Here is an 18,095-nt window from a genome sequence, read left to right on the forward strand (position 1 = left end):
AAGATTCAGTCCAAGTGTAGAATGGGCAGGTATTTCTGTGGTGTGTGGAAAAAGACACCAGGAATCAAGGGCATGATGGAAGCCCTTTCAAAGTATACTTCTCCCTGCCCCCAACTCCACAGATTTTTCATAGATCAAAAGATTGAGCATCTTGAGAATGGAGACTTTATCCTCTTCCAGGGCCTAGTCCCTTATATTCAGAAGACATTCAGATATTGTTGAATGATTGGATTAATCAATAAATGAAATCTGACTGCTAAACATTTCTGAATACAAGTATTAGGTTTAAATTTTTATCTACTGGGGATGAATGTATCGATTAATCCAACACATTAGAATTCTGTTCCAAGAGCTAATTCCCATAACTTAGTTATGCTTAAAATAATTAGACTGATAAAATCCATTCTGTAACACAAAAGTTTATTAGAATAAAAATACATGTACAGTATCCAACATTAAAATTATTTCACATGACATGTAGGTTTTACCTCCATTAGTTTTTTTCTTTTTTAATGCTTTTAAAGTCTGTGCTTTAAATAATGTGCACATCTGTAAACAAATCTTAGATTACCAAAGTATCCATTAGATACTGAACATGAAAATTTAGGAACTGTAACTTATAGTTATATCCTATTGCACTAAATATTTCTGTAAAATTTTGAACAGAGAAGAAAAAAAAGAGATGAGAATAAATCACTTGAAATGAGGTAAGTTGTATGAAAAGGTTTTTAGTAGCAGATATCACCAATGTTGAGATGAGAAGATTAAAAATATTCATGGAAAATTCACTTCAATGTTTGCATAGTCTAGGTTATTTTTTAAAATGAAAAACTAAAAATGAACAGAATTCCTTATTAGAAAAAGAGACAATTATCTGGTTCTACTTAAGATCTGTATACATTCTGAGTCTTTCATTTAGAAAAAAGAAGTGATACAAACATTCACAAGTTTAGCCAAGAGGAAAAACAAAAGTGAAGATTAAGACCAACATTTCAAGCTGCCTTATGGAAAGAAAATTAAAAATGGAGGTAGATGGTTAAATGCATTAGTGGCCACGTTACTCAAATGACTAATTTTTGTTTTGGTAGACATTCACCAAATTTTATGCTTGAAGCCAAACAGTAAAAAATTTAGGAGTAGAGAGTAAGACCTAACACAAGTTATTTTCCTTTTATCAGAGAAAAGTAATAAAAAGAACCCAGGCTTAAGACCCCTGTTAAAAATGATTGTTTAAAGCACTACAGTTGATGCACTTTTAAAGCAGGAAAATGAACCTTGTCCCTAAGCTTCCTAGGTTTATCTGAGGCGAAGCCCCAAGCCCCAGCAGGCCTGGTCAGTCAAAGTAGGACTGTAGGGTGCCCCGGCGACGGACATCGCAGGTCCAGCAGTGGAAGCCTCCTCCCAGGGAATTGGCATTACGAATGTTAACCTTAATGGTACTGATACCTGCATGGAAAGAGAGAGACATGGCCAGTTAAGACAGACTTGTGTGAAGATTCTCCTATAGAAGTGAGCCTAAAAATGGACAGGAATCCTGCTGTTCTAACCCTTAAATCTACCCCAATCTAGGATAGTCTTTCGATTTTTATTTTCACCAATTATATTTCATCTAATCTATTCCACTGCTAATATAAAACCTTCACCAGAAAGTCAGTAGACTCTGAAGTCTACTTTGTTCTATTGACTGTTCACACGTCAACAGGTTTCATAAGCAGACATATCTGACAAATGTTCAAAAACAATCCAAGTAATAAAATGTTAAGTCCTTTTAGAATTATGCTTTAACTACTGGGTCAGACTGTTTCTATTTTTACCATGTCAATTTAAGAAAAAAGGAAAATTTAGTCACATTAAAAAGGTGACTTTACCTACTCACATATAAGCAGAATTTATCTGACACAATTAGCTCAACCAGGCCACCTCAAGGGAATAGTGGAACAGAGCTCATCTGTGTGGTGTGGCCATACAGGTGCCAAAGCATTTCAGCCAATTAGTTTAATCTGGCACCATGTATATTAACATGGTGATGCTGTGCATGGTGCAAGCAACCAATGGCATTTAGAAAGAATCTCTTGTGTTTGGCATAATTGGATTTTAAAAAGAAAATCTATTATCCTCTGTCTCCAGGAGCCCATTATTTTGAGAGGGAAGCTGAGCTACAGAGTTGCTAAAAAGGGTCCATTGGTAATCAGAAAGGCAGCATGAGTCATCTGGAAAGCCTTTCCTGAGAAAGTGAGACTGAGCAGGACTTTGAAGAATAAAAATAGGGTTTTGATATGGGTTAAGGAGTGGGCTTTTAACCACAAACAAGCACATGTTTCCTGATAGAAAGACATACCTATCTTAGTCAGATGGCTATAGCCGTATTAGCCCTAAATTGGAGAGAATTCAGTTTGCTTTAACAAGTTCCCTATGTTCAAAAAGATTTTATTAAAAATAAAACTATATGGCTTCCCTGGTGGCTCAGTGGTAATGACTCTGCCTGCCAATGCAGGAGATACGGGTTTGACCCCTAGTCTGGGAAGATCCCACTTGCTGTGAAGCAACTAAGCCTGTGGGCCACAACTATTGAACCTGTCCTCTAGAGCTCAGGAGCCGCAACTACTGAAGCCCGTGCGCCCCAGAGCCCGTGCTGGGCAAGACAAGCCACCACAATGAGAAGCCAGCGCACTGCAACTGGAGACTAGCCCCTGCGCACTGCAACTAGGAAAAAACCCATGGAGCAACCAAGACCCAGCATGTCAAATAAATAATATAAAGTTTTTTAAGTTATAAATCAAATATTTGGTACTTTATAATATTTTAAGTTGAGAAACAATAAAATCTTAAAGGATAAGGAAACTTAACCCAAGCAATTAAAAAAAGCCAGAGGGGAAAAGTGGCATAGCATTAGAGGTGAAATAATCAGGTTGGGTTCAATCTAAAACTAATAGGCTAATCCTTTTTGACTGATACTTCTTTAAAGAGAGATGTTTCAAAGAGGCAAACAATCTCTTCTGAGCAGCACACCTGAAATATAACACATAAAACAGGACTTGATTTCAACAAGTGTACTGCCTGGCTTTATTTAACACTTAAATATGTGTTCATGTCAAATATGTGATATGTCAAATAGAATGATACAGAGTGATAAACACACACACTTATGCACCCTAATTAACAGCCATATGAAAATTCTTTCAACACTTTTCTCAGTATAGAATAACTGGTCTAAATTTTGAATACCAGGAAAACCAAACTCCCACCCAAGTAATAACTAGTCCTGCTTTTTTAGTTCAAAGCTGAAATGATTTACTGACACTCTTTATTTCATTTGTTTGTTCACAGTGCTTATCTAAGTTACTTCTGTATTTGTATCCTTATATGTCCTCTAAAATATGTAATGACAATTAAATTACTTTTAAAGGATCCCAACAATTTCTTTTTTAAAATAATTTCTTTGGCTGTCCTGGGTCTTCGTATCTGTGAGGGCTTTTCTCTAGTTGTGGTGAATGGGGGTTACTCTCTAGTTGTGATGCTCAGGCTTCTCAGTGGGGTGTTTTCTCCTGTTGCAGAGCATGGGCCCTAGAGTGTGCTGGCTTCAGTAGTTGCAGCTCCGGGGCTCTAGAACACAGGCTCAGTAGTTGTACTGCACAGGCTTAGCTGCTCCGTGGCAAGTGGAATCTTTCTGGATCAGGGATCAAACTGATGTCTTCTGCACTGGTAGGCGGATTCTTTACCACTGAGCCACCAGCGAAGTCCAACAACTTCTTACTTGGGAAAGAGACAAACCATCTATGTGCTCATCTGCAAAGGGATAATTCTCCACCCTTGGGCACCAGGAGGTTAGATAAGTCATAGAAGATTGATACACTTTATTGCCAAAGGGTATCTAAGGAGCCCGGGATGCATTTCCAACCTTTTGAGGTTGTGACTGTTGGAAACAAATATACTGTCCATCTATGAAATAATAATGTGGTACTTCTAAAAAGAATAGAAATTTAATTAGCTAAATCACACATCAGACCTATCATGTCACTTCTTATCATTTAATATTTTCAAATATGGCAACGTGTTTCATTTATTCTACATACCCAGCTTTTCAAACATCTTCTGAATTGGGACCTCGTTGGCATCCACCATAACACGCTTTTCATCTAGCATTAAGACATTCATGGAAAGCCATTTGGAGGACATCCAGAGTGGGTGATCTAAAAATAGCAACAACTGTTAAATCATGTCTGCTGCCATTCTTGGTTAAAGCAAAAAAGATTCGAAAGTGAAGAATATTCAAGTGACAGCTCAATTCTTCCAGTATTTCAGTTTCCCTGGGAAGTTTTATTTTAATCCTAAGGCTATCTGTAAAAGTTATGAATCAATACACATTTGGGTTTCACCTTGTTGTCTTTAAAAACTCGTTTCTTGCTTTCTGTGATGTTGTTTTATACTGATTTTTCCTGTATTTTCACTTTCATTTTCTATGGAAGGAGAGGTTGTGAACACAAGTCTAGCCTTGTTCTAGTACCTGTAGCCCCAAGCGCCAATTTATTCCTTACTGGGAAAACATTCTAAATTGCTAATATGTGGGCTGCTGTCTCTAGGTGGAAGATTCTTGGTCACTGAAGTAATCATTGTAGGCTATGAGTATACAAAAGTAAACATACCATCTGGGATGACTGGTATTGGAGGAGTAACTATGGTCCATCCTGCTTTCTTGAAAAGATCAATCTGCAAGACCAAAAAAACCCCCCAAATCCAAAGAGACTTAAATCTTCAATAGATACTATTCTTATTCTTGGCCTCCGGTAGTCCTTATGATTAACAGTTCTTTTTGAGAATCTGTCTTCTCAAATGCCAAAATTAAAAAATTAAAATTTCAAAACATTTGGATGATTTTGTCTGAATCTTAGTTAAAATGTACACAAGATCCTCAGATTGCCAGATTAAAGTTAAAAAAGTAAGAGAAAAGTTAAAAGCTTTAAAAAATATTATTGTGCTTTTCACAGGTTTCAGAGATTTGAAAAAACCAAAGACACTTTCTTTGAGAAATTCTCATTAAAGAAAATGAAAATATTTCCTATTTATAAGAACACAGAATATGACTATGTCAAAACCACAGTCCATCCACTTCACATTCTGTCACCTTGCATCTGTGATCATGGTATAAAAACAGATGTTAGCAGTGCATTCCCAAAGAACCATAACCATCCTTAGTGACCTATTACAACCCAACCATCCCTATCATCACATACCCACTTAGTATGCCAATAAATTATGTCTTAAAATATTCAATATGTATAATTTATATAAAATGAAATGAATAGGTAATTGTTGTCATTGGGTCTAAACATATGGAATGGAAATGAACAGTGATATGGTAAAATAGCTAATTTCACAGTGGTGTACAGCAACCCAGAAATAACACAAAATCACTCACCGCCCAATTGGAAGTACAGGGCAGTGGGCAGAGGTAGGAGGCTGCAAGAGCAGCAGCTCCATTCCTTCCCTGCAGGGTGGAGGTGGGGGACTGAAAGGGTCCCCACTGGAGAGGGAAGAAGACACCCACTACCCAGTGGTGTGACCCCAGACATGCAGAGATCATCTTGTTTGCAATTCAGCTGCTGAGGAACCTCACCTGCAAGTTATGAGTTAATACTACTCTGTTCAATAACACACAAATGCACAAAATTGAGGCTCTGACAGCAGCAAGCAGCCAAAGTTAAAGTCTAATTATCACAATTACAAATGTATATTTCTGTGTTGGACATCCTGTAGTAAATGTAACATAAGCAATCCAGTGTTTGATCATAATAATATTGAGCATTGCTGACTCTGTCATTTAGAACCATTAGGAATCATGGAAGTGCTTAAAATAAAAGTGGCAATTCCTTCAGTTGGCCAGACTCTTGGTTCGTTTTCCAGAGTCCTAAGAACTCCCCTACCTGGTGACATGGTCGGTCAGGGTTGGAAAGCACAAGACCAGGCCCAATGATATTGAAGGTGGCGTCAATGTGCATTGGATTGGGGTCTTTAAAGGAAATAATGTGCACTCTGTAGTCTGGAGCAAGATGCTTACGCATCCATTCAATGCCCATGTAGTTTGTAACCTGAAAATAGAGAGGGACATAAGCCTGTAAAAACTTGGTTCTGTGTTTAGATAAGTAAAAACAGGGTGAAAATATTTTAATTTGGAAATTTAAAAGATAATAGTAGAGTGAGAAATTTCCAAGGCAGCCTTTGTCAACCTGGCTTCTTTGTACGAAGATATCTCTTCCAGCTCGAATGAAATCAGCAGCATCAAAGCATGGCTCAAACTCGGTTGTCACAAACTTTCCCTGAGCAGCCAATTTGTGTCTGTCTTCTACAGAATGGACGGGGTAATCCTAATTGGAACAAGAACGAACACATATAATGCATTGGTTCATGAGGAAATAATTCATAGGGCCTTTATCATTAAGAAATTAGTTCAGTGTCATCATTTCCCCCAATATTACTACCCTGTTCTAGACCAAAACATGCCTGGGAAGATATAAGCCTATGCTAAGCAAACCAAAATAAACAAAACCAAAGAAATTTAAAAACTAGTCGAGACAAGTTTCTGATATTCAATACTTGGAAGCAAGTGATACAGAGGAATACAGATGAAAATATTCCATAACCCATATGTTGACTTATGAAGCTAATCACGGTATTGAAAATCAACAGGATGAAGCCATTCTGTTCTTTTAGAAATGGAATTTGGCCCTGAGCCTAACTCTTACCATAAAATGAATTGCCATGCATCCCCAACTAAATCTGATTGGGTGTGTATATTGGGTAACACATTCATTACTTCCGTCTTTATTTTTTACTTTTTTGGCTACTCCATGCAGCATGTGGGATCTTAGTTCTCCGACTAGGGAATGAACCTGCACCCCCTGAATTGAAAGCACGGAGTCTTAACCACTGGACCACCAGGCAAGTCCCACTTACTTCTGTCTTTAAACTCATAGAGGGTTTAAAGAAATTTTGACTTTTTGAATCTTTGCATAAGTGATCAAATAGTAAGTGATCTGATAAGGGACATATATGCTTCCTTTTACTGTAAATATGGCCTACAGACCAAATTCTTTTTCTAGAAGAGGCTGAAGTTCAGCGTAGTGACTCTTCTGTCCCCACCAATGAATAGGTATGTGCCTTTAGGCAAGTATTCTTCCCTGTAATGGAAGGAAGCTATTCCCTCATAGCGTTGTGAAAAATAAACAGGACTGAAGAGGTATATAAAGTGCTTAGCTCAAGATCTGACACGTGGTAAACAACAGTGTTAGCTATTATTATCACAATATCATTGACTCTTATTTTCATCATAAGACAATCATTTGTTGAAAAGTAGGTGATCTCAGTTTCTGAAATACATAATAAATACAAGGTAACAGAGAATCTCTCAGTCTCTGTGGATTATTTTAAAAAGTTACTAATAAGCGTTCCTACAATTGAAGACTTACTTGGTCATAAAGCTCATCAGCCATTGTGGGCTTAGGAGCTGTTGTCCACTTGGCCCCACGGCGGAAGTAGTCTTTGATAATTGCTCTGTATGCACGGTACTCAAAGAAGCGAGAGCGCCAGGCCATGGGAGCCTCGATAATCTCATTTCCCACAACTATCAGGATGTCTCGAGGCATCGCACCATATAAACCTGTTAAGCCAGAAAATTCCAGAGCAACTTCAGTGATGCTGATTTCCAAGACAGAAGAGTCTATATAATATGATCCCTTTCTTTGGTAAAAAAATAAAAATTACAGAAAATTTATGTGTGTATAATATATATAATTACATGCCGATGAAAAAAATATTAAATGATACATGCTAGATGTTAACATGAATTCTGTATGGGGTTGATGAAGCCAAAAAAAGGAAGAAAGGAAGAAAAAACAGAAAAAAAAAAAAAACCAAAGCACCTCTTGTTTGAAGAGACATTGAACCACCAAGTTTTCACCTTTTATAGCTCCTAACAGTGTTTCTCAGGGAATATCAGTACTACAAGATGAAAACTGGGCCAAGGATCACTTTTACAACTGTAAATTAGAACACACTGAACTCAGGCACAAGAACAATCTTGCAAGAATGTCAGTTAAAAATAAGATGGGAATGTTTCTGTCCCCCTCCTTAAACAAATTTTTACATTTTATTTTTAAACTCATTCACAAGTTTTTCATGTTCTTTGCTCACGGTTTTTTTTTCTTGCATTTAAGGCACTTCCAGGATTGGTCTCCTGCTGCTGATGTACATGCAGTGGTAAGCAGTACACTAGGGGTATGCGGGGATCCCTAATTTGTAGTGAATGTACTCCCACCATGTTCTGTTCCCCTTTTAATTTCTGTTCATGAGGAAAACTAAATGGAATCCACTGTTCTTATGAAAGGAAATGCTCAGGAGGTTTAGAAAAAACTTCTGCTTCTTTTAATGAGACTCTAGATTGACAATGGAGTTGAGAATGTGTACATTTCAATCTTACCAAAAAGAATTAAACTGTCCCTAAATAATCTTTAAAGTTTCGAAAGATTATTAAAACAAAGGAATCTCTGAGAAATAACCAGAGCTTTCCCCTTACACATTGAGAAAAATGAAAAACTTTATAAACACTAGCAGTTTAAATATTCAACATGACTTACCCGTAGACTCAAAATCAGGAGTTTTATACTTCAGTGACCAGTCAATGGGGTCAGGCCTCCTCACTGTCACTCCTTCCATTTTTAAAATATTGCACATTTCTTCAATTTCAGCAACAGCCTTTTTCAAATGATCTTTGGGAAAATAACTGCCCCCATACTTTTGGTAAAAAGGCCAGTACTTTTCATATGTGTTGGCCTAGAACCAGAAGAAAGTAAATGAAACTTAACAGGAAAAAAATACAACTCAAAATAGGTTCATAGGTTGTGAACAATAATTTGTATAACTTAAAAGAACTAAGACTGAGACTACATCCGGTCTAGTGTTCATCCCCAGAAACAAGCACACTTGATTGACTCTCTGGGGAGATAATCAATATTTGTTGAATGAAGATCTCTAAATTCTCTTGATGTTTTGAGAGCTTTTCTTCCTTCTGCCTGAGAGCTCATGTCTTACTACGCACAGCATGTCTGCCCTCACACGGGCTTGGAATGCTCTTGGGCCAGTGTTCACATGCTGTATAAACAAAATAGGACATGGTGCTCCCAATGGACAGTTGCAATGAAATCAAGTAAGAGAACAAACAGAATAGATAAAGAGAATAAAAGCACACTTACAGATGATAAAACCGTGGCTGTCCATGCATCCCAGAATTTTGTCTAAAAAACAGCACTTCAGGACGCTTTGTAGAAAAATAGGACACTGCTCCCTTAAAGGTTAGGGACGTGCTCTCAAATATGCTTTGTTTCTCTTAAAAATCCCTTTGTGATTATTTTCTCATTCAACAGAATAACCACTTGGCAAAACTGTGTAGCGATACAAGTCTGATTTTAGTGTTTCCTATCCTTCCCTGCCAATATGTCTCCCCACCACAGCTCTTCTCTCCCCAATTCATCCAAGCTCTTCTATTGCTTCAGGTCTTTCACCATAAAAAGAAGTGATCTGATAAGCAAATTCACAAATTTTTAAGTAGCTGGAAAAAAAAAAAAGCTTAACATTTAGGAAGTGTCCAAGGGCTATTTAAAAGACAGTGGAAAGAAGTTGAATGTTTTAAAAATGCTCAATCAATTGCCAAAAATTACTACTGAATTAGGGTAGGTAACAACAACTGTAAAATGCTGGTTTTCAAAAGTATAAAACTCTGAAGGCTTTTGCGTTCAGATTGTTTTGCCTGTGCCAAGTTCTCAGTTAAATTAAAGAAATATGTTGGGGAATGTAAGGGATGCATATGGATATAATTTATCAACACAGAAAAAGCAGAATTCCAATCAGAAGATCTAAATGCTGAGAAAAAGCCTTGGACCTTCATCAAAAGATTGGCAATGTACATTTGTATGTCTTAAGTTTTTTAAAAAATGTAAGCTGGTATTTTTAAAATGTTTCTTTGTATTACTGATTAACCAGACAACTACGAGTTCTAATCATGTCCTATAAGGTTTCCGTCACCAATCAGACAATTTCAGACAGTGGTTAAGAGCCATAAAGAAGGGGATATTGGGTAATGAGATAAGACTGTCTAGATGTCTAGCTCTTTAATGTCAAAAACCGTATTTTTTCCAGATTTTATGTCTCTACTTCCACTTTCATCTCAGCCTGATAAATATCAAACATATGGAAGCAGACCTGCCTCTTGGCAGTTCAACATCTAAGTTCACATCAGTTAGGCTGGAGCTGAGCCTACTGGAGATGGACTAAAAATCTGAAAAACAGGTCTTCAGCAAACAGGGAGAAACCAGTGAAGCTGTAAAACAGGGGCTGGCAAACTAAAGTCCATGGGCCAAACCTGGACTGCTGCCTTCTTTTTGTCAATAAAGTTTTATGGAACACAGACACACACACATTGATTTACACATTGTCTGTGATGGGTTTGCACCACAGTGCAGAGTTGAGAGTGGTGTAGCTATGACAGAGACCTATGGTGTACAAAGCCTGAAACAATTATCTAGCCCTGTACAGAAAAACCTTGCCAAGCCCTGTCTAAAGGATCACTTAGTTGCTTTCATTTTGAAGATCTATAGACAAACAATAAGCTCAAATTCTGGCCCATAAACAATGTTATCAAAATTAAAAATGTGAGTACTTTTTAAGATCAATCCACTCTAAAAAAGACAAAAACAAATTAAGAGCACTCTACTGTTTTCTACTCATAGGAAGTCCTGCAGTGGCAAGCAAAGGAGAGGATAATAATGGCTCTTTATTTTCCTCTCAGACACATCCTGGTACTGCTCATCCATTCACTGCTTCCTCCTTCTCATGCCAGGCACATCTCTTACAGTCCACCAGGGGACAAGAAGCCTTTCAAAGTTTTACACTGGGTAACAGCAGAGGCACAGCCATGTTGTCTCACTGGACACATTCCAGAGTAGCCCATGTGACTATTTGTGCAGAGTGGAGCTTGTCTGATAAATATAAAGTAAACTTTCCTGGGAGAAAAAAAGTTATTTGAACAAGTGTGAATTCTCTTGTATAGCTCAAACTCTGGCTAAAGGTTGGACAAAGTCTAAATGATCAGGCTAGACTACATTTTCCAAGAGATAGTTGAAAATTATTTACACTTCCTTTAGAACCCTGATAAATGAGTTAGCAATCATTTACCAAGTGTCTGCAAGATTTAAAAAAAAACACAATACTAAATGCTTAGCATGTGATTTTTTAATCATCTGTTACGGAGATGTGGCTGTATTCCTAGAAACTGGATAGTCATTCAGAGCCTAAAATCCTTCAGAGGTATTTGCCAAATAAATTTTAAACACTGTCTTTGGAAGGTTAGGAAATCTCAGTAGAAACATTATTTATCCAGCTGCAAACTTACATTACATTAACCTTGATCGACTTTATAGTTTTAAAATTTAGTCCTTCCATCAAGGGCATTATTTAAAAAAGCAAAACAAAAAACACATATTTGATCAAAAGTATTCACTATGTTTTGCAGAATAAAAAGCCATATAGCTTTCAAAACTTGTGCTTCCTGATGACTATGTTCCTCATTCCCATTTCTCTAGCACTTATATCTTCCAGCATACCTTATGCTGTAATTACCTATAGTTTACTACATTATTTTATATTTTACTGGTCCCAAACTGCTTTATATAGCTGTCATAATCCTCCAACTAGAAGGTAAGACGTTGCCTTCTAATCTTAGATTTAATTTCTTCTCTCTCAATACCTAGTTTCATATGTGGCATAAAGCAGAAATAACCAGAGAAATGAATGAATCAGTACTGCTAATGCTACTATTATTTACAATGATTACATCCTCAATGGACTTGGTAAACTGCATCCATACAACTATAATGAGCTGTAGTTTTTTCCTTTGAAAATAATTAACATCTAACCCTTTACCTTGTTTAATCTCATTAGATGGATAGCAAACCATTTAATATCTTCATTTTAGTGAGGCCCAGAAATTTGTGGAATCAAGATCACAAGGTCAAACAGCTGATTAATTGAGATTAGCTAATAAGCTTTTATGAAATAACTAATTCAATCCTGGTCTCCTGACTTTAGCCTAGCACACCTTCCAAAAGCCCATCAAATTCCAAAATATAAGTCATAAGTCAAATAACAAAGAACTCAAAATAATGTTTTAGAAGTCTGATTCCATAAGATCACATGATATAAAAGTCAATCATTCTAAAAACAAATAGAAGGATAAACTACACCTGAATTTGAAATTTAATTTCACCCAGTCCACTTCAGTATTCTTGCCTGGAGAATTCCACGGACAGAGGAGCCTGGTGGGCTACAGTCCATGGGGTCGCAAAGAGTCAGACACGACTGAGCGATCAACACAATAAAATGGTTAGGGGATGAGAAGTCCTTCTAAGAAAAGACTTTAAAAAGATCATGCCTTTTTAAAACATGTGGATGGTACATAAATTAATCTGTTCATCAAATTTCACATATCAGAACCAAAGGTAGTTTCAGAACAATCAGAAGCCTTCTCTTCAAGGTCTAACTCAAGAATTATTTTCTTCCTTTAGGAAGACTTCCTAATTGTCCAGCACTTGGTCACTGTTTTTCCCTTCCCTCTCCTGGCACTTGAATTCAGCTGCCTTGTCAGTTAGTTACCATAAGATACAGAGTAACAATCTCAGTTGCTAAACATAAACATCATAAATATCCTCTCTCTCCAGATGGAAAGGAAGTTCTTTTGTGCTAATAACTCTGGAGACTTGATACAAGATAGGCAACATATCTGATGATGAAGATTTCTGTTTAATTCCTCAATCCACATTACAAATAATATGTTAACATTCAGGAGGAATTTAAGTGTACTGAAGATATATTCATAACCTATTATTAATGGAAGCCTAGACTGTGCCTGCAGTGTGGATGGAGCTGTTAGGCCGTATACAACTAGAACACCAGCCCACAGAGGCTCTAGTTATAAAAATATTACAGATAAAGAGCACTAAGAGTTTTTAAAAGGGAAGATATTACTTGTTGCCAGGGAAATCTTGAAAGGCTTCGTGGGAGGTGCCAGGGGAACTAGGAAGGAAGAGGAGGAGGTTTAAACTGCGGACAAAAGGAGTGCAGGAAGGTATGTGGGAGAGTTCTATGTGGGAGCAAAGGCCTGAGGCTTGTTTGGGGAACAGTGGGTAGTCTAGTTTGGTTGTTTATATGGTTATTTTACAAAGTCTGCTGAAAACTGGGGGAAATTATTAAGAGGCGAGAGGCTGGCAAAATAGAGGACTGAGAGAAGCAGATGAGTAACAAGACTGAATTTTGGTTTTAAAAAATCACTCTGACAGAAGCTGGAAGTGGTTTAGAGAGTACAGCAAGTAAGGGAGACCAACTAGGAGTTAACTTCCCTGGTGGCCCAGATGGTAAAGAATCCGCCTGCAATGCGGGAGACCTGGGTTCGATCCCTGGGTTGGGAAGATTCCCTGGAGAAGGGAATGGCTACTCACTCCAGTATTCTTGCTGGAAAATCACATGGACAAAGGAGCCTGGTGGGCTACAATCCATGGGGTCACAAAGAGTCAGACACGACTAACACACACACACATACAGTTAGGAGTTAACTGCGACAGTTCAGGCAGCAGATGAGATCCTGACCTGAGATAGTAGCAGAGAGATGGAGCTGAGGTTCATTTTGACAAAAGACTTATTAGATCTTGGAGAATGGATGTGTAGGATGTGACTGAAGGAGAAATAAAAGATGATTCTTTGATGTTTAGCTTGAAAAATAAATAGGAATGCTAAAACCTGAAAGAAAGGAATGAAGAAGTCCCCAGTTTTGCAGAGTGGCTGGTAGCTGAACTCACATGTGCCACGTTTGAAGTCCGGTGGCAACATCCAATGAGGAATTTAGCGTGTTCATATGGATAGAATTCAGGAGAGAGATCTGGACCAGAATGGAGGCATGGAATGAAACTGTGAGAACAGCTAAAGTGAAATTCGGTTCAATCCCAACATTATAGACAGTAAAAGAAGGTGATGTGAGAAACAGTGAAAAAACTAATATCCACTCCCCCACCCCCAGAAAAGGTCTCACAGAACCTGAAGGAGGGAGTAATCCCTGGAGTAAATGATGTCAAACAGTGCAGAGATGCCAAGTAAAGTAACATCAGCCACTGGACTTGGGCCGTCCTGGGTAAGCTAGAGAGAATACATTTCCAGAGGAGTGGGGGCAGAAGCCAGACCGCAGCCATGGGAAACCCTTGCTTTACCTTCACCTCCACAGTGAACGGTGGAACACAGGCATTTTCTGCTCTGCCCACGATCACTTCCTCTAAGGGGTCCCATTCGTTGAAAGAGGAGACAGGGCAGTCCTTGGGCAGAGGATCAGTGGCCTTGTCATCAGCTGCACAGGAATTCCGGGAGGAAGCCGTAGCTGCCTGGGTGCTCTGGAAAGTTCGCTGCACCCATCCTGTTACAGTTCTTCCAAGCTTCCAAGAACAAAGAAGAGATTATTGTGTGGTCCTGTACAGTGCTTGTGGGAGGGAGAAGCAGAGGTGGGATGAAAACCTACCCTAACACAGTCAGGCATTTAAAATCTTTGCAGAGAAAGTAAACTGAGATGTTAGCCTATAGGTGGGTAGTGGGGTTACAGGAGATTGTACTTTCTTGTTTATTTATACATGTACTTTTAAACCTATGTTGTTAGTTGGAATAATTCTTTAAAACTCCTCAGAATATTTTGTCCCTAAACACCATACACATCTCAGAATAGTTTTCTGCAATCAAGCTTTAAGCACTTCTTCTGTGGTTGATGGGTCACCCTTCTGCCCAGAAAGCCACGGAAAGCAACCTCCCTGCTAAGTCCAGCAGGGGGAGGGAGCCTCCTTCCCCCTCCAGATCAAAGGTTACTAATATTAGTTTCCCCCACCTCCTCAAATGAAAATATAGAAAGCATGTGTAAAGGATTTTATCTTTTAGAATAATCAGTTTCAAGCCATAAATTTCTCCTCACTGACATACACTTCACATTCTTTGGCACTGCAATTATGAGAGAGTGACCAAGTGCTACGGGCTGCATTTTGCAGATGGTCCATAGTACCCTAGCCAAGATAAGGATTAACTAACCCACGTACAAATTTAAAGGACTGGAAAGGAGATCTAAGAACTTCATAAAAGCCTTTTGAAAATGTAGAGCCTATAAATTCTAGAGGAGGGAGAGTCCCTCATAAGCAGGACAAGCCTCGCCCTCCCCCCGCCCCCAAATCTTTGTTAAAAGTCTTAGGAAGGAGACAGGAGGGAAGCCAGGTTGGAGACCAAAACAGGAGGGAGTGACAGCTGTTCCGAAGCCAGTTGCAGCGGGAAGCCAAACTGCCCGACTCTTCCAGCCCCAGGAGCTAGGGAGGGTCTGCAGGCGCGCGCCCGCATACCAGGGAAGCAGAGGGCAGGACCGGACAGAAATCCGGTAAAGATCGAACTCGCTCCGACTCCTCTTGCGTCTCAGGACTCCATGTTACACTTGGAACGGGCCTGCTCGCTCCCCCCCGTCCCCGAGCCCCTTTTCGCCCCTTCTCCCGTCCGTCCGCTCTACACGCCTGCCCAGCTCTCTGCCCACCCCGGGCCCTGAGCCCCCACCCCCACCCCCGAGCCCCCCCTTCACGCAGAGGTGTTGCTTGTCACCCCACCCCCATCCGGCTGGGGAGGGCGGCGCCCCCTGCGTCCACCGGGTGTCGCCCCAACGCACGCCCCCCTTCCCCAGGGACACCGCCGAGCTCCCGGCAGGCGGCGGAGGCTCTTGAAGCGGGGCTTCCGACGGGGCCCAGAAAGGACACGGTCGGGCAAAGCTGGCGGGGGGATAGCGAGGGAAGGAGAGGGGGAGAGCACGCGGCCGGCCGACGAGGCGACGGCGCACGCACCCGAGACCCGATGTAGTGCAGCGCTTCGGCGCCGCGGCTCCCGCCGCGCAGACACCGCACCCGCAGCATCGCCCTGCGCCCGCCTGGTCTTCACGCCGACCGTGTCCGGAGCTCGGCCGCCTCCGCCCGAGCCTCCTGAGAGCGCGTCCGCGGCGCGGTGTCCTCGCGCGCGGCCTTTTGTAGCCTCGCCCCGCCCCGGCCGCCCCCCGTGCGCCCCATTGGCTGCCGGGAGCAGGTGGCGGGGCCGCCAGAGTTAGGAACTGCGCTGACCGCGGGGGCGCGGGGGCGAGTCGGCGAGGCCTTCGAACCGGCCTTCTGTTAGCGTGTTGATCCGCCTACTGGCGTGTGCAGTGGCCTCTCGGGGCCCCCCGAACGACGGAGGGGGGGGACGCTACTTCTGATGAGGCTATGTAATGAGAGAGATATAGATAGATAGATAGATATAGATAGCTTTAAATTCACATTTATGGATTTAAATATGCAAAAAATGAGTACAGCCTTAAGTTTAAGTTCATCTCGGTGCACAGTCTGACCCAATCCCCCCATTTTGCAGTGAACGAAACCACCTCAAGATTTGGGAGCTTCTTAGAGCAACACCGGGATGGAGACTCGAGGGGACTAGGTCTGGAACTTGAGTCATCCTCTCCTGGGGTGCTGCGCGGTCCACCCACTAGCCTGTTGGGTGTTCTTTGGAATACATGCCTTTCCAATAGTCTTTGGCCATGTGCCCTTGGCTTGAGAAACTCAGGTAAACAGAGATAAATGTGGGCCAGAAACAAGGGAGGACCGCAGAGAGTTTTTTCCTTTTCCCTTCGATTTTATGTATTTAAATTTTTGTTTCAATTTGATAAGGGTACATTTGTTAGGAAAGCAGCACCCTAAGAGCGCGAGGTTTTAATTGTTGTGGATTTGTGTAGAACTGGAGAACTCGCTTTAACCTTTAAATTGCTAGAAGGACAGGAGACAGAGAGATTTGAGTATTTCATTCTGTACCTACAAAATAATGTAATTGTTTATTTTTAATGAGCTGCCTTTTAAATTCTGGTGTCTCACATTTGTTTTCCACTTAACTGACAGAAGGCTCTAAGACAAGCAGGATAGCATTGTGGAAATAGCCTGGGAGAAGGAGTTGGGAAAATTGGGTTCTGGTCTTGACTCTGTCATAGACTACTATGTGTCTTCTTGAGTTGCAATCTTCTTATCCTCAAAGGGAGAACAATTGCATTTATTGTCTCCAGCACACAACTGGGCCAAAAGGAGAGATTGTAACATAGAATTTAATGTAGCACTAAGAGCTATATGAATATGAGGTAATGTTTCAGCAACTCTAACAATAAGGAGGCCTCTGAATGTGCAATGTGATAATCGGGTGAAAGGAGCCAGTAAACCTAGGTTCCTGTCTTAGGTTTGCTACTCACTTGCTTTGTGACACGGGATCAAATTCTTGCATCTTTCTAATGAAGGTGTCACCTTTCTAGTAAAGGTTTCGGGAAATCTCTAGCATTTCTCAAAATTTACAAAATGCCTTCTCCCTACAATCAAATGCTGCCTGCCACCTCTAAGGTCTGATTCTCTCAGTGTACTTCGTGTGGCCAGAGATGTGTTGCTGCTCCTCTATAAAGGGATGTAGGGGGACAGGAAGTCTGCACAAGGGATATTGACACCGTATGTATGTGTGTTAGTCACTCAGTCATGTCTGACTCTTTGCAACTCTGTAGACTGTAGCCTGTCAGGCACCTCTGTCCATGGAATTCTCCAGGCAAGAATACTGGAGTGGGTTGCCATTACCATCTCTGCGGGATCTTCCTGACCCAGGGATCAAACTCTGGTCCTCCTGCATTGCAGGCAGATTCTGTACTATCTGAGCTACCAGGGACATTACTCAGTTCCATTTCTGTCTGAGATCTGAGGACATCCACATGTCCCTCATTAAAGACACCATTTTAATTTTGTAGAGGTAAGAGTTGAGGATGTCTGGATATAATAAGGCCAAGGTATTTTAAGATTTATATTTAAAAAAAAAACCTTTTATTATAGCCATAGAACATCCCCTTATCTCCTGGAAACCAGAGAAAGTTGTATAAGGTGTATGGATAGAGTCCCCCAAACTAGTCATACTGCTATAAAAACAAATCAAAGCACTTTATC

At 40.4% G+C, this 18,095-nt stretch overlaps 1 protein-coding gene across 1 annotated transcript; it reads right to left on the bottom strand.

The window, feature by feature from the left end:
* Window positions 1-399: 399 nt before the first annotated feature.
* On the bottom strand, window positions 400-16,189 carry GATM (glycine amidinotransferase). Its single transcript, XM_043920416.1, has 9 exons — window positions 15,948-16,189; window positions 14,304-14,522; window positions 8,631-8,826; window positions 7,464-7,654; window positions 6,225-6,362; window positions 5,922-6,086; window positions 4,644-4,707; window positions 4,074-4,190; window positions 400-1,446 (listed from the first exon to the last, which is right to left on the bottom strand). Exons 1-9 carry the CDS (start codon window positions 16,014-16,016, stop codon window positions 1,334-1,336), a joined length of 1,272 nt encoding a protein of 423 aa, XP_043776351.1. The 5' UTR covers window positions 16,017-16,189; the 3' UTR covers window positions 400-1,333.
* Window positions 16,190-18,095: the final 1,906 nt, after the last annotated feature.

This window comes from Cervus elaphus, chromosome 12, assembly GCF_910594005.1.
Source record: "Cervus elaphus chromosome 12, mCerEla1.1, whole genome shotgun sequence".
Classification (NCBI taxonomy): Eukaryota; Metazoa; Chordata; class Mammalia; order Artiodactyla; family Cervidae; genus Cervus; species Cervus elaphus.

Coding starts and splice junctions, on each gene's coding strand:
- GATM (XM_043920416.1), bottom strand. CDS start 16,016: ATGCTGCGGGTGCGGTGTCTGCGCGGCGGGAGCCGCGGCGCCGAAGCG. Junction 14,523..15,947: donor TGCACTACATCGGGTCTCGG/GTGCGTGCGCCG, acceptor TGTTCTTGGAAG/CTTGGAAGAACTGTAACAGG. Junction 7,655..8,630: donor TCCTGATTTTGAGTCTACGG/GTAAGTCATGTT, acceptor CTGGCTTAACAG/GTTTATATGGTGCGATGCCT.